This window comes from Mauremys reevesii, linkage group 8 (assembly GCF_016161935.1).
Source record: "Mauremys reevesii isolate NIE-2019 linkage group 8, ASM1616193v1, whole genome shotgun sequence".
Classification (NCBI taxonomy): Eukaryota; Metazoa; Chordata; order Testudines; family Geoemydidae; genus Mauremys; species Mauremys reevesii.
Genome location: NC_052630.1, coordinates 17603894 through 17617783, shown reverse-complemented (window position 1 = coordinate 17617783; position 13890 = coordinate 17603894). Strand labels below are relative to the sequence as shown.

At 44.4% G+C, this 13890-nt stretch overlaps 1 protein-coding gene across 11 annotated transcripts in view; it reads right to left on the bottom strand.

Moving 5' to 3' along the window:
- TCERG1 (transcription elongation regulator 1) overlaps positions 1 to 5762 on the bottom strand; it is a 50916-nt gene extending 45154 nt beyond the window's left edge. For 4 of the 11 annotated variants that reach the window (XM_039484415.1, XM_039484416.1, XM_039484418.1 and 1 more), the window contains exons 1-2: positions 5457 to 5761; positions 3088 to 3313 (exon numbers count right to left, since the gene is read on the bottom strand). In XM_039484415.1, the coding sequence (XP_039340349.1) occupies positions 3088 to 3313; positions 5457 to 5557 (327 nt within the window). In that variant the 5' untranslated portion in view covers positions 5558 to 5761. Of the gene's footprint in view, positions 1 to 3087; positions 3314 to 3891; positions 3984 to 5456 lie in introns of all 11 variants that reach the window. The other 7 variants (XM_039484419.1, XM_039484423.1, XM_039484425.1 and 4 more) reach the window with 4 other exon arrangements.
- Positions 5763 to 13890: the final 8128 nt, after the last annotated feature.

Below are 13890 nucleotides of genomic sequence, written 5' to 3'. Positions count from 1 at the left end.
AACTTTTAACATAGTGATACTCAGACTTCAGTGGTTCAGGAGCCAAACTAGAGATCAACATTACCCAAAAGAGCCTCAGTAGTGTGAATTTGTTGCTTCATTTACTATACATTCATATTTAAACAGTAATGCAGGGGAAATATTTAATTCAGAGGTTCTCAAACTGGGGGTCGGGACCCCTCAGGGGGGTCGCGAGGTTATTACAGGGGGATCGTGAGCTGTCACCCTCCACCCCAAACCCTGCTTTGCCTCCAGCATTTATAATGGTGTTAAATATATTAAAAAGTGTTTTTAATGCATGGGGGGGGGGTCACACTCAGAGGCTTGCTCTCTGAAAGGGGTCACCAATACAAAAGTCTGAAAACTCCTGATTTAGTTTATATATTATTCTCACAGAAAAATGACTGACCAGGTATTATTTTTATCAATTACAATTGGCTAACAACATTATAAAAGCATCCTGATTGGTTAATAATTGAATCACAGTGCTTTAATATCATGTGTTGCAAAGAGCTGCAGGAGACACATTAAAGAGTCACTCATGGCTTGCGAGCCTCAGTCTGAGTATCACTGTTTTAGCCTAATAGCAAAGCAACAACTCTCCTGTTGGTAAGACTGAGCATTTCTGTTTAAAGGTTGACTATTCTAAGTATTCTAAAAAACATATGTATATTCTGATTGTTTTGAAATGTAAGCAGTTCAAATTTGGGGTCATTTGAGCCAGGGGCTCCCCAAAATACAGACCCCCTAAAACACAGCATTTTACAAAATCATCTGGTTTGTCTACTTTTTTTGTGCAAACTTGGACTCAATCTATGGCTCTGATCCATCTCAAACTGATCTTAGTCACTCAGGATTTATCTTAGCATGTGCCCCCTCCCCAGCCCTTTAAGGAAGTAATACTGAAAAAGTTATTGAGGGCAACGTTTGTAACTCTAGTTTGGCACAAGCATCATGGATGCATTTAAACATATATATGCTGCCAGACATGGGACTCTGTAAAAACAGGTCTGCAGGCAGCCTGCTGTGAGAGTGAACAGGTAGCTCAAGAGGACATACTGTCATCACTGGACCTTAGCTGCACCCAGGCACTGAGAGTTTAAGGCCTACCCTAGACAGTTTTCAGGAAATGCATTTTGTGCAAGTTCCTTGCTCTCTGCCTGCATTTTGCAGGGCTCTTTAGAACATTCCACCCCAAGGTCCAAATTTCTGGTTTAAAAGTGATATTTTAAAAATGCTGTGAAATCTACATGTAAACTGTGCTTTTACTTTAAAAATAATGGCAAGAACTTAAAAATAAGAGAGTGAAGATGAAAGACAGTAAGTGGTTAGGGTAACGTAATCATGACTCGGCCTTCACCCTTTCTTGAACAATGGAACTTAATGCGATCAAAGGAAAGCATATCCTGTGTCATCTGGTCAAGGGTTCTTGATACACAGCTCCACTAGCATGAGCTGATCATAACTTCTTCTGATTCTTATAACTTTTTTGGTGGAGAGCAAGGGAATATGGAATGTGTGTGTATAAATCAGAGTAGTGCCATGGGGGGTTGGGAGGGAGTGGGATGAAGGCTCTGCCCCTCAGGGCTGTGCTCTGGCACAGTTACTGAGTGGCCAGAACACCCTAGATACCAACCCTTATTTGTGTAAGAGATCAAACACGATGTTTTTGAAAACCCAGTTGGATGACTTAAAGCTTTGATTAAAAAAAAAGGGGGGGGGGGTTCAAAAAAAGTATTTTTTCTAGAATTCCTCAACAAATAAGGGATCATCCTCTGAAATCTTTGCTCTCTGGCAGCTCAGAAGCACGAACAGAACATTACCATAAAGGGTGGGCAGCTGGGCACCTTCCCCTCCAGTGACATGCTTGGAGGGGAAAAAAGTGACATCATCTGTGCACAATCCTCCTCCATCCCTTACAAATACGCCTACAATTCCTTCCCATGACTCCTCCACCAGCCTGAGAATCCAGAACTTCCCACCTTCCCCATGCTACCTCCAGCAGTGGGAAAAGGTGCCAGGCTCACTCTCCTAAACACCAGGAAATATACAGTTAAGGTATATGCCATCACCACAGCACAATCTTAATTCCATTCTCTCCGAGCAATACCGCAACACACCCATAACACACATATAAGCATTCTATCCTTGGAAATGCTGCAGAACACTCAGGGAACTGCACCTACAAGCACTGTAGGACAAGTACACCTCTTTGCTAAGACAAAACTCTGGTTTAAGTCAGGCATAGCAAACAGGAGCTAACTACACAGACTGAGCCCACTGCAAAGCAAGCAACCCAAATTTGCTAAATATTACAATCCTTTCTCTAGACTGGTGACAATCCACATGACAAGACCACTGTGCACCACTACTGACACACCTCTACAGAACCAATGTTGAAATTAGGCTTGCTTGATCCCTCACACCTTGCACCTCTTTTCATATTACAGTAACAACTCTTCCAAACTGCTCCAACTAATCGATCCACCATTCAATACAACCACATCTAACTCAAGGAATGCAGCCGGAGTGCATGCAGATAAATGTTGGAATTAAAAACTGTTGATCACAACACAATGGGACAGTCTCCTTTTTATTCTTCATGTTTTATTATAGCACCACCTTACTAAACCATTTCAACTGGCTAAGGCCAGCTCCAAGGAGCAGTTATATTGCAGGGGTGGCATGTACCTTAACTTGCATGGTTTTCTGAGGTTTAAAGGTGTGTTAGTTCTACTCTTCATTACCTGGTTTTCAAATGTTAGAGTGTAGTTGAACTTGATGATCTGGAAGGACACAAGGCACTACCAGAGAATTTTACCTCTGCACTACTGGAGTTTTTTGTCACTGAACTCATCTTAACTGTGCACATGATTCCATTATGTTTGCCTTTAGGAACCATGTGAAGGATCTTCTATTATAGATATTTTTGAACATGCAGTGTGATAAAACTAATTGGGTTTTGATCTTATCCTTTTTTAACATTTACTTTTTTCTTTTCCTGCTGTAATCACTTCTGAATGCTGCTGACTTCTTACCACATCCATCCACATCAAAAACAGAAAACCAAACCGATACACTCTTTACCTGTAGATGTGGAGGCCCCATTGGTGGAGGAATCCCTCCTGGAGGTGGCATTGGAGGCATATTAGGATCAAATGGAGGACGTCCAAAGGGGGGACGAGGTGGTGGAGGTGGACCTCTCATCATGCCGAAAGGTGGAGGTGGGCGCATGAGAGGTGGTGGACCCCTCATGACAGCGTTTGGTGGGGGTGCTGGGCCACGAAATCTCAGTGCTTGCTGCTGAGCCATTCTGTGTGTAAAGCCAGAAGAAAACTATTTGTGTTTGCTGATTAGTTGCAGAATAGATTAATTTGTGTTACAAAAAGTGAAACTAGTAAAAGCAGAAGGACGTGACAAATATTGTCAAGTTTCAATAGATAAAATTAAAAGTACAAGTACTTTAATAGGTTTTTCTCCCCCTCACAATTTAAATTTATTAGAAGTCTGAATGTGATTTTTTTCACTCATGAAAATGAGTGACCTTTAGATTGAACCATCTTAGTACGGACAGGCACTGTGCAAGCTTCCCTCACACAGCTCTGCCAAAACACTTCAAACATGACCTGAATCACCGTGTCTATCTAGTCACATCTTAGGCCTCTCGAGCAATGGCTGCCGATTGTGCCAAGGTTTTTAGTTATTTCTTAATGTGAATGAGTGTCCACCAGGGACTTGGATGAGACCATCTGCATCCTTTTCACTTATGACCTAATGGAGGATTTGAACTCTGATCTGCAATGATGAAAGGCTAATATACTAAACCCAATGTGCCACCCAGCCCACTACACAGGCAGCTTAATAAGTGTATATATAGAAAAAAACGTTCACCTTTGCAACCAACAAACGCTCTTCTGATGCTCTCAGGAAAACAATTTTGCCCACCATTTAGTGCCAGTGCAATACCAATGTTGGCATGATGACTCAAAATTGAAAAAAACAAAGGTTATAAGGTGGTGAACGGCAAAACACATGCAACTCAGCACTCAGATTATAGAGACGTCTACTGATTTAAGTTTCATATAGCACCTACAGTTTTAGAAACCAGGTGCCGTTTTACATAGGTTTTAAAAAAGGAAATTGTAGGGGCCACCCACTATGTGGTACATAACTGACCATTGCTACCAACCCTGAAATGCCCAAGAGCAAAACAAAATTAATGTGCTTTGAATGATGGCCCAAAGATCACCAACCTCTAACAGTGATGGAGCACCAAAGGGAGCAAATTCTAAATATAGGGTCACTCTTTACTGAGAAGACTCTTCTGTCAGGCCTGGAAAACATCATCCTAGGAACTGACATAACAGCATCCCAGCTAATCTTAACGGTGATGAGACAGAAACAAGGCAAATGACAGTCAGAGAGCAAGGTCCCAAACAGCATAGGGCTTTATCAGCAAGACCATGAATTGTACTGTTAAGACAGAACTATAGTTTTTAGAACACCTATTGCCATAACACCAGGTTATGTGGTCCCAGGAGCCATGTTGTTTCCCTAGCCTCTGTTTGCCAGAAGCTGGGAATGGGCAACAGGGGATGGATCATTTGATGATTACTTGTTCTGTTCATTCCCTCTGAAGCACCTGGCATTGGCCACTGTCAAAAGACAGGATACTGGGCTAAATGGACCTTTGGTCTGAATGTATGGCAGGTTCTCATGTTCCAATTAAGTAAGGCCAGGAAAGCTATTTTACCACTCATGTGGGCATTAGTTCCTGTCTGTTGCACCGGGCATCAGAGAGCGTTACTTTCATTTCACCAGCGTGTTGGATGTTATGCACCCCCGCCCCCAAAGACACCACTCCTACCCCAAAGGGCGGAATGCTTTAGTTCTAGCTTTCTAGCTTTTATGCACTGACTAACACGGGGGGCAGCTCTGCCGCTCGGGACGCGTGGAAGGAGAGCACGACTCAGAGAACAATCGAACGTGACAGCCACCGCTGCACTGGCCCCTGGAGGCCCTGGACACCGTGCGTCTCTCCAGGGGACACAGAGCCGGCGGTGTGTGCTCAGCCTACAGGCAGCGCGCTGCAGGGGGCTCAAACGAGCCGCCGGGCCCGGCTCCGCGCGGCGCAGAGCCAAAGGGGGGAAGCCCGGAGGGGAGGATCCGCGGGCGGGGCGGGGGGGCACGGAGGGCTGGCGGGCCCGCGGGGGCAGAGAGGGAAGGCGCTGCCGGACCCAGGGCTCGCGGGGAATTGCCCGGCGCGCCGTGGAGGAGAAGCGGAAGACGCTGCGGAACCAGCGGGAGGGAAGGGTGGGTGCGCGGGACCACATGGCCCTGGGGGAGGAGCCTGCGGCTGCGGGGGTCGGTGGGGGAGGCCCGAGGGCCAGGCCGCAGCGCGGGGCGTGGGAAACCCCGCTCTTCCCTGCCCCTGGAGCCCCGCCGCGCTGCGCTACCTGAGCTCGTTATTGTACCGCTCCGCCGCCGCCGCCCCCGCGTCTCCCTCGCCGCCGCCGCCAGCCCCAGCGCCGCCGCCACCGCCTCCTCGGTCCGCCATCGCCGCCTCACCAGCCCCGCCGAAGCCGCCACCTCCGCCGCCAGGCCGCGCCCCACGTCATTGGCTGCCAGGACCGTCGCTCACTAGACGTATGGGCAGGACCTAACCAGCATTGGCCATCGCGCCCGCCGACTTTGAACGGGGGAAGTAAGACAAGCTGTGATTGGCTGCGAGAAGCCGTCCCGCGCCCCTTAGTGGCCCAGGCGACCCATGTCACGTGAGCTGTGACCCGAGGGGAGACCGGAACTGACCTCAAATAAGATGTCAGCCAATCATAAAAACGGAAAGAAAAATACAACCAATTCAAAGATAGGGCGAGTAGGATACTAGCCAATCAACGATCAGAATGAGCTATGTGCCGGCCAATCAAAAAATAAAATTACGTAGCATACAACCAATCATAAAAGGTGATAGGCTCCAACTCCAACCAATCGGAGACCCGCTGGCCGTGGCGAGCGTGCCAGCGAAGCAGGAAACAAAGTTAAGATATTCTAGCAAATCAGGGAACAGAGTTAGCACACTGCCAGCCAATCAGCGAGCGGCATTAGCATATTGTCTGATTTACAGGCTAAACGCGTGAGTTAGTTGCAGGGACACGCCGGGCAGGTGGCGGAGACGGAGGCGGGCTGGGTGGCTGCGCCTGCTCATTGCCTCCCGGTGCCCCAGCAAGGAGGGCAGCCCGCTGGCTGCCCGGGGAGGTCAAGGGGCTGGGGCTGGCCTATGGAGAAAGCCATTGACGGGCTGGCAGCTGCCCCACGGCCTGCCCTAGATGCCAGCACTTGGCAGCAGGGGTCATTCTGCTGGAGCGGGGCCCCTGGCTGGGCTAAGCAAAGCTCCCATATACTTAGTGAGTGTCCCCGGCTCCTATGGCAACCACCTCCCTTTCTGAGGATGGCAGAAGGACAGGGATATTTTTAGTTGATTTCGTATGACTAGATTTCCTGTAGTTGAGGCACAATGCTTCTGCTGCAGTGCCCTGAGAAGCGAGGGGGAGGATAAGTAACAGCCCCCCATCCCACCTTTAAACCCCCACATATGCTTGAGATCATAACCTTATTGGCACTTCCATTCGCCCCTTCCTACACTGCCATGTCCAGGAATTAGCGGTATTGGGAGTGCAGCAGCAGCACCCCCTGCCTTGAAGTGGTTTCCATCAGATACAGAGTTTACATTTTTGTTTAATAGCTTTCAGCACCCCACTATAAGAATTGTTCCAACACCACTGACCATGTCACGTTTAATTTCATTTGCACACTCTTTGGGGCCAGCTGCCTTTTGGCAAGTACAGTTTGGAGTGCTTGAAAAATAAAATCAAGATAAAATAACTCCACCTGCCTAGCAACAATAAATACAAAATACAGAAATTGATTTTGTGTGTGTGTGAAAGAGATGGAATATATAGGAGAGCATCCAGCACAGTGTATGTGAGAAGAGTATCTGCACAGTGAATTTCCAACTAAGGCTAAACATTGTTTCTGTAAAATTACATTGTATGACAGATGGGTAACTGAACATACAAGTGGAGTAACTGCAACTTATTTTTGTGTCCAAAACCAGTTTTGATATCCATGATCCATGACCCATGCTATCCACGTTTTTAAAAATTGCCCAATAGGTATAAATTCTCATCTCAATTCACTAAGTATAGCTAGCAAGTAAAAATTATAAATATATTGAAATGCAGGCTTATCTATCCAAGTGAATGAGAAAGTACCACTTCTTTTAAACAAACAGTCTTTATTAATTAAGGCCCTCGCTTCAGAAGCATGTGTATCCCCTATGTTTGGTTTAAACCTTAATTATCTGTGCACCATTGGGTTAGCTGAGGTATCTCAAAACTCTTCCTATAGTTTTCTGGTAGTATAAGTGTGTGGGGGACAACCAGTATATGTTATGCACATAAGTAATACCCTGTTTACAGCTTTGGGTATTAGAACCTACTGCTAAGAAAGGAAATGTTTGCCAAAATAGTGGGGTTATCTCCCTACAAGTGCTATGGGATCTTTAATGCGCATCCCAGACACAGGCAGAAGAGAACTGTAGTTACCTGTGCCTCGCCTTTTCCAGTTACATCCCCAGCCCTTTCTCCTAAGAGTGTAACTAACAATTTGAAATTTATACATGAACTGGATGTATTGCCTTCAGCTACACACAGTCAGATCAGTCAAATGCTAGCTAGAACTAGCTAGTTAATAATAGGTCTTACTAAGAACAAAATAACCCTGACAGCTGACATAAGAAATGTTGCCTATGGGAAATGAAAAATTATGTGCCATTGCAAATACCACCCACAACCACCCTGTGATGGGTTGGACCCCTTAGGATGCCATCTGATGTACTGCGATACCACTGAGCCCGCCTATTATGTCAGCCTGGGACCCTTTTTACCTGTCTTGCTGCAGAATGGAACAAGAGATCAGTTCTGGGAAGGGTCGTCTTAAGGGACTTGCCCCAGCACTCAGGTGTCCACCTCCCTTGGAGTGCGGACCCAAATGTATATTATGAAATCTGCCTCCTCCTTCAAGGTGTAGGAAGGTATGCACAACTTCTTGCCTCCCCCCAGTTAGAAATTACAGAAACTGAGTTTAATCAGAAACAAAACACATTTTATTAAGTATAAAAGGCAGATTTTAAGTGGTTCAAGGGGTACAGAACAAACAGAACAAAGTAGATTACTAAACAAATAAAACCAAACACACAAACTAAGCTTGTTTCACTAAAGAAATAAGCTTTCGTGGGATGCATCCGAAGAAGTGGGTATTCACCCACGAAAGCTCATGCTGCAAAACGTCTGTTAGTCTATAAGGTGCCACAGGATTCTTTGTTGCTTTTGTAAATGACTGGAGATCCCATAGTTGGAGTATGAGATGATTGACATGGAACCAAACTCTCTTCCAGTTGTCTACTATATTTTGCTGCAAAAGCTGATTTATAAGAAACATTTTTCTCCCATCTTCCCTCAGATCAAAATTCCACTACCCCGTTGCTCCTTCTTCTCCAGGCAACTAGCTCCCTGCAATTTTGGGAACAGAGAGTCCAAAACCCCATTATTATTTCCCAAAGATTTTCAGAATAGCCTTCAAGGAGATTTTTAGATTAGGTTTTTCAAAGCTTTCAATACATTTAACGTGTAAAACAAATGTTTAATTAGAGCTGACCTGAGCTGCAAAGATGGGGCTTATTATTTGTATCACCATAGCAACTGGGAGCCCCAGTCAAGAATCCCATTGTGCTAGGTGCTGTACAAACACCGAACAATCAGGTGGTCCCTGTTCCAAAGAGCCTACATTCCAACTACCCCAAAATTCTGGGATGTGGGGATTAACGCATCATTTGCTGTTTACCAGCTGAGTTTTGGTAGGGGAAAAGTTTGTATTTTCCTTTCCATACTGCACCAAACTTCCTGTTTCCTTTCTTTGCAATCAGAAACAAGCTGCAATGGCAACCACAACTGAGAGATGCTCTAAAGAAATAATGTGATAGAGGGGGCAGATTCCTTGGGGAAGGGAGAGCTCTGAGACTAGACTCCTTCAATTCTGGCCTATTTGTTTTTCTTTTTCATGCAGATTACAGAAGTCAAAGATGTCTTGTTACAGGGATGTACAAGGTTCCATACAAACTTTTTTTTGTAATTCTCCTTTCAGTCACTAGGAGATCCCCTTGAACAGCTGTGTGAAAAGCTATCAAATTTCACTCCATTCAGCTGCAGCAAAACTTCACAGATTCCTGGTTATGGTTAATTGTATTTATTTATTATATGCATGTTAGGAATAATAAACATGTTCTTAAAAATAGGTTCACTTATGTGGCACCCTTCATCTGTAGTTCCCAAAGAGCTTTTCAATTAATTAAGCCGCACAATTCCCATGTGAGGTGCACGTCATGATGCCCATTAATATTAAGACCTTCCATTAAAGATATTTTCCAGCCTGTCCCTACATTATTACCATACCCCCAGGCAGACAGTACGGCATCACATCTGGTTCAGACACGGTTTTCTGGACAACCACAGATGCTAGAAAACTAATTACAAATATGAAAGTACAAGATATGTGTGTATTGACTGACAAACATGGCCCAGATCAGGTGTTATGTTCTTATGATATGTTCTCTTAAAATTCCCATAGAACAAAAATCAGTATACTAAAGAGGTGCCTGATCCCAAATCCAGCTCATCCAAACAGCTCTGACCTTTGAGTTGGTTTGAAATCTACACTCAGATCCAGATGAGATCATCATTGGCTCAATCATATGCAAAGTCTGGTTCTGATTGACGTACAGTATTATCGTTGGTTTTGTTGGTAGCTGGGTGTTTGTATTGCCATGGTAGGCAGTAATTAATGGACTTTACACAACTATGGATTAAACTGGCAACTTCTCAAAGGAAAACATTTAATAACAAAGATGCAACATTCCATCCTGGGGCAGAGGCTCTTATGTCACCAGATTCTTTCAATGGAACAACAGCCTTACTGAGTGAGATCTGGTGGTAAAGCAGGGAACAGGACTAGTGCTGTACAAACCCTGCAGGGTAATGCTGGACCAAACCCTGCAGGTGCTCTTGAGCAGTCCTCCATGAAAACCCCCTTCCCCAGTGTTTTCTCTTTTCTACTCCAGCACACGTTGTCTTTGGGATGAGCCTCTCCTATTCTGTGCCATCCTCCTGGGGCCCAATAACCGTTTCTACCATATGCTGAGTCTTCAGGGGGTGCTAGATGGCTGCTTCTTTGCAGGGGAAGAAAGGATCATATGGTCTGAGTTACTGCTTCTCCAAGCCATTCTTAAGGGGGCACTCTATGCCTTCATGATAGTATGGCACTGGAACAAGGTAACTGTTGCACCTGCTGTCTCCTTCCCACTCTGCTGAAGTGGCAGCAGGCGCACCATAGGTGTGCATGGTAGGGCTACGTATTCAAGAAATTCCCCTTGTGCTTGGTAGGGATTATGGGATTATCTATGTCACTGGCTCAGTTGGGCCAATTGCTGGGGATTTGGAGTAAAAGTATTTTTCTCTTTGGCTGTTAAGTGGGTCATCTAATTGTTCGTCCATTCCCTGAAGGAATTATAGGCAGTGGCCCAAACAGCTCCACCCTTGAAAATCCTGCTGGAGTGGAGAGCAGCTAGTTGACCCTTGAACTCCCAGTTGAAACCTGAGAGGGTTAACTAGTCACAGAATGATGGTGCCCAAGATAAAATGGAACGAGGGGCGGAAGGGGACCGAGGTGGAGGTGCCTGTGAGAATGGCTGTGGCTGGCAGCCTAGTCTGGATTTTTTCCCAAACCAGGGCTGCTATTGGTGAAAAGACACAGAAACTCACCATCAGGGGCTCGTACACCTGCACATCTACCAACGTGATATATGCCATCATGTGCCAGCAATGCCCCTCTGCCATGTACATTGGCCAAACCGGACAGTCTCTACGTAAAAGAATAAATGGACACAAATCTGACATCAGGAATCATAACATTCAAAAACCAGTGGGAGAACACTTCAACCTTCCTAACCACTCAGTGACAGACTTGAAGGTGGCAATTTTGCAACAAAAAAACTTCAAAAACAGACTCCAAAGAGAGACTGCTGAACTTGAATTAATATGCAAACTAGATACCATTAACTGTGGTCTAAATAAAGACTGGGAATGGTTGGGTCATTACACCAATTGATTCTATTTCCCTATGTTAAGTTCTCCTCACACCTTCTATGGGCCATCTTAATTATCACTTCAAAAAGTTTTTTTTCCTCCTGCTAACGATAGCTCATCTCAATTGATTAGACTCTGCCTGTTGGTATGCGTACTTCCACCTTTTCATGTTCTCTGTATGTATAAATATCTCCTGTCTGTGTGTTCCATTCTATGCATCCGAAGAAGTGAGCTTTAGCTCACGAAAGCTCATGCTACAATAAATTTGTTAGTCTTTAAGGTGCCACAAGTACTCCTGTTTTTTTTGCGGATACAGACTAACACGGCTGCTACTCTGAAACCTTGATTTTGAGCGGGCACTGGCTTCTAAGTCTTTCAAGCTGTCCTAGCAAAACGTCTGGGTTCTTTTCCCAGCTGTGCCATTGCTTGATGGTATGACTTTGGAAAACTATCCTCAACTCTCTCTGCTTCAGTTTTTTCATCTGTGGAATGGGAAAGGAAATTAGAGTGAGAGAATCATTTTTCTGTTCACTAATGGTCTAAAAAGAGATCCCAATTTTCCGGAATGTGTGTGCATCACTCAGAATTATTTGTTGCTTAGTATTTGCAAAGAATCATCCTTCTAGAAAAAGAGGTTCAATGAGAGTATTTGATACTTGATGTTCGAGCTGATTTGATCGGACGTAGGTCACATGGTTTACTTTCTCTTTTCTGATTGAAACCAGTTCTGGCACAAATATTCATGATTACAAATTTCCTTTTCATAAATATTCCTCAAAATTTGCTCAAACTTTTCTGGTTTGTGAACATTTGCAAGAGATTGCACTATTTGCCCAGCCATAGTAGCAATACTGAACTAATTTCCCAGTAGGACTGTGTGCTGCTTAATTAGTGTTTGTAAAGCACTTTGAGATCCTCTATTGAAATATGCGATACAAGGGCAGAGTATTGTTCATTGTATTATCTGGAGTTCCTTCTATTATTTTTATTATATACTGCCTTGGCTATTTATTCCTGATTAAAGGTGTGTTTCACCTCATTCAGATAAGCTGTGTATGTGACTGTCAGCATAAAGACAGCTCATAATGTTTCTAAAAGCAAGCTCTTATGGTCGCTTTGCCACAATGGCATGAATGTAAGATGATAAGGGTCTGACAATGTAAATTCAGAAAACTGCTAGCTGGGAAATATATATATATATATATATATATATATATATATATATATATATATATATATATCGACCCTTTGATGTTGCTAATGAATGGGCTCTTTTTAACTTACTCTTCTAGCTGATAATTGTGCTGTAGCTCCTGGGCAAAAGTATCAGTAATGTGGGTATGTAGACTGGCCATTGGCATCAAATATTCATAGAGTCACAGATGGGAATCTACAAAGAGTTTGCACAGAAATGGAGTGTATTCCACACGTTCTGTGGTGAGCCTGTCAGAGCATCAAGAAGAACTTTTGATTTGCTTCTACAGCTACATGTTGTTGTTGTTGTTGTTGTTGTTTTAAAGAAAATATAAAAAGAACGAAAAATGCTTTTGCCAGCTGGCGTTTCAAGCAGAAGTGGGTCAAACAACTCCAAAAAGTTCTGTGGCCTCAGAAAGCAGGTGGTAGCTGTTTTTCGCTATACATCAGGGGTTCTTAAACTGGGAGTCATGAACCCCTCAGGGAGTCACGAGGTTATTACATGGGGGGGTCACGAGCTGTCAGCCTCCACCCCCAAACCCCCCTTTGCCTCCAGCATTTATAATAGTGTTAAATACAAAAAAAGTGTTTTTTAATTTATAAGGGGGGGTCACACTCATGGGTTTGCTGTGTGAAAGGGGTCACCAATACAAATGTTTGAGAACCACTGCTATACATTAGAGTGTGGCTAGTTTCAGAGTGGATGCACAATGTTGGAGGAAGGATGACAGGAAGCCTTCCCTCCTATCCCCAAACGTTATGTCCCCTAGGCAGGGTCTGCAGCCTTTGCATTCTCCTGAATACTGCTCTAGCAGCGTTATCCACTCTGACCTGCAAAGATGACGGGAATCCATGATGCATCTCCATTGTTGCTGGGGTGCTGTGGGAGACATTGCACTCTTACCTTAGGGGGATGGTTCCTGTGTTCTGGGTTTCCACCTAAGGAAAAGGCAGTAGTGTTTGCTGGAAACTGCCATCCTGCAGTCAAGTCTATGAACCTGTGAGTTCTGCTCATTTGTAGCCTCACACAGCACCATGTGGTGGCAGAAATACAGCATTGCAGCTTCTCACGGATTTGAGTGGGGGAAATCTGCAATACTGGTTGGTTGTTGATGTGGTTTGTTCGTTCTGTCTCTTGTTTGTCTTTCCATGGGCAACTGATGTAGATTGCTCCTCCCTTCTTGATGGCCAGAAGATGCTATAGTGGTAGATTATTTTAATGGCTAAAACCAAACACACCAAACTATGGGGGTAGAATTGCATGGAAAGATGAAGGAGCCATTTCAGAGGAAGCCAAAATGAGGTGGAGCAAAAGGCCTAAAAAGCAAGTCTTCAGACCCTACTAAGGTATTTCAGGTCATGGCTCCTTATCCATATTGGGACTTTGGAATTATTACTTGAATGGGTGCCACATGGTTTTAAGAAGGAGATTCAATCTCCATGTTAAGGGGCTTTAAATAAAAAGATACTGTTTTTGACGCAGGATGGACTCTGACCT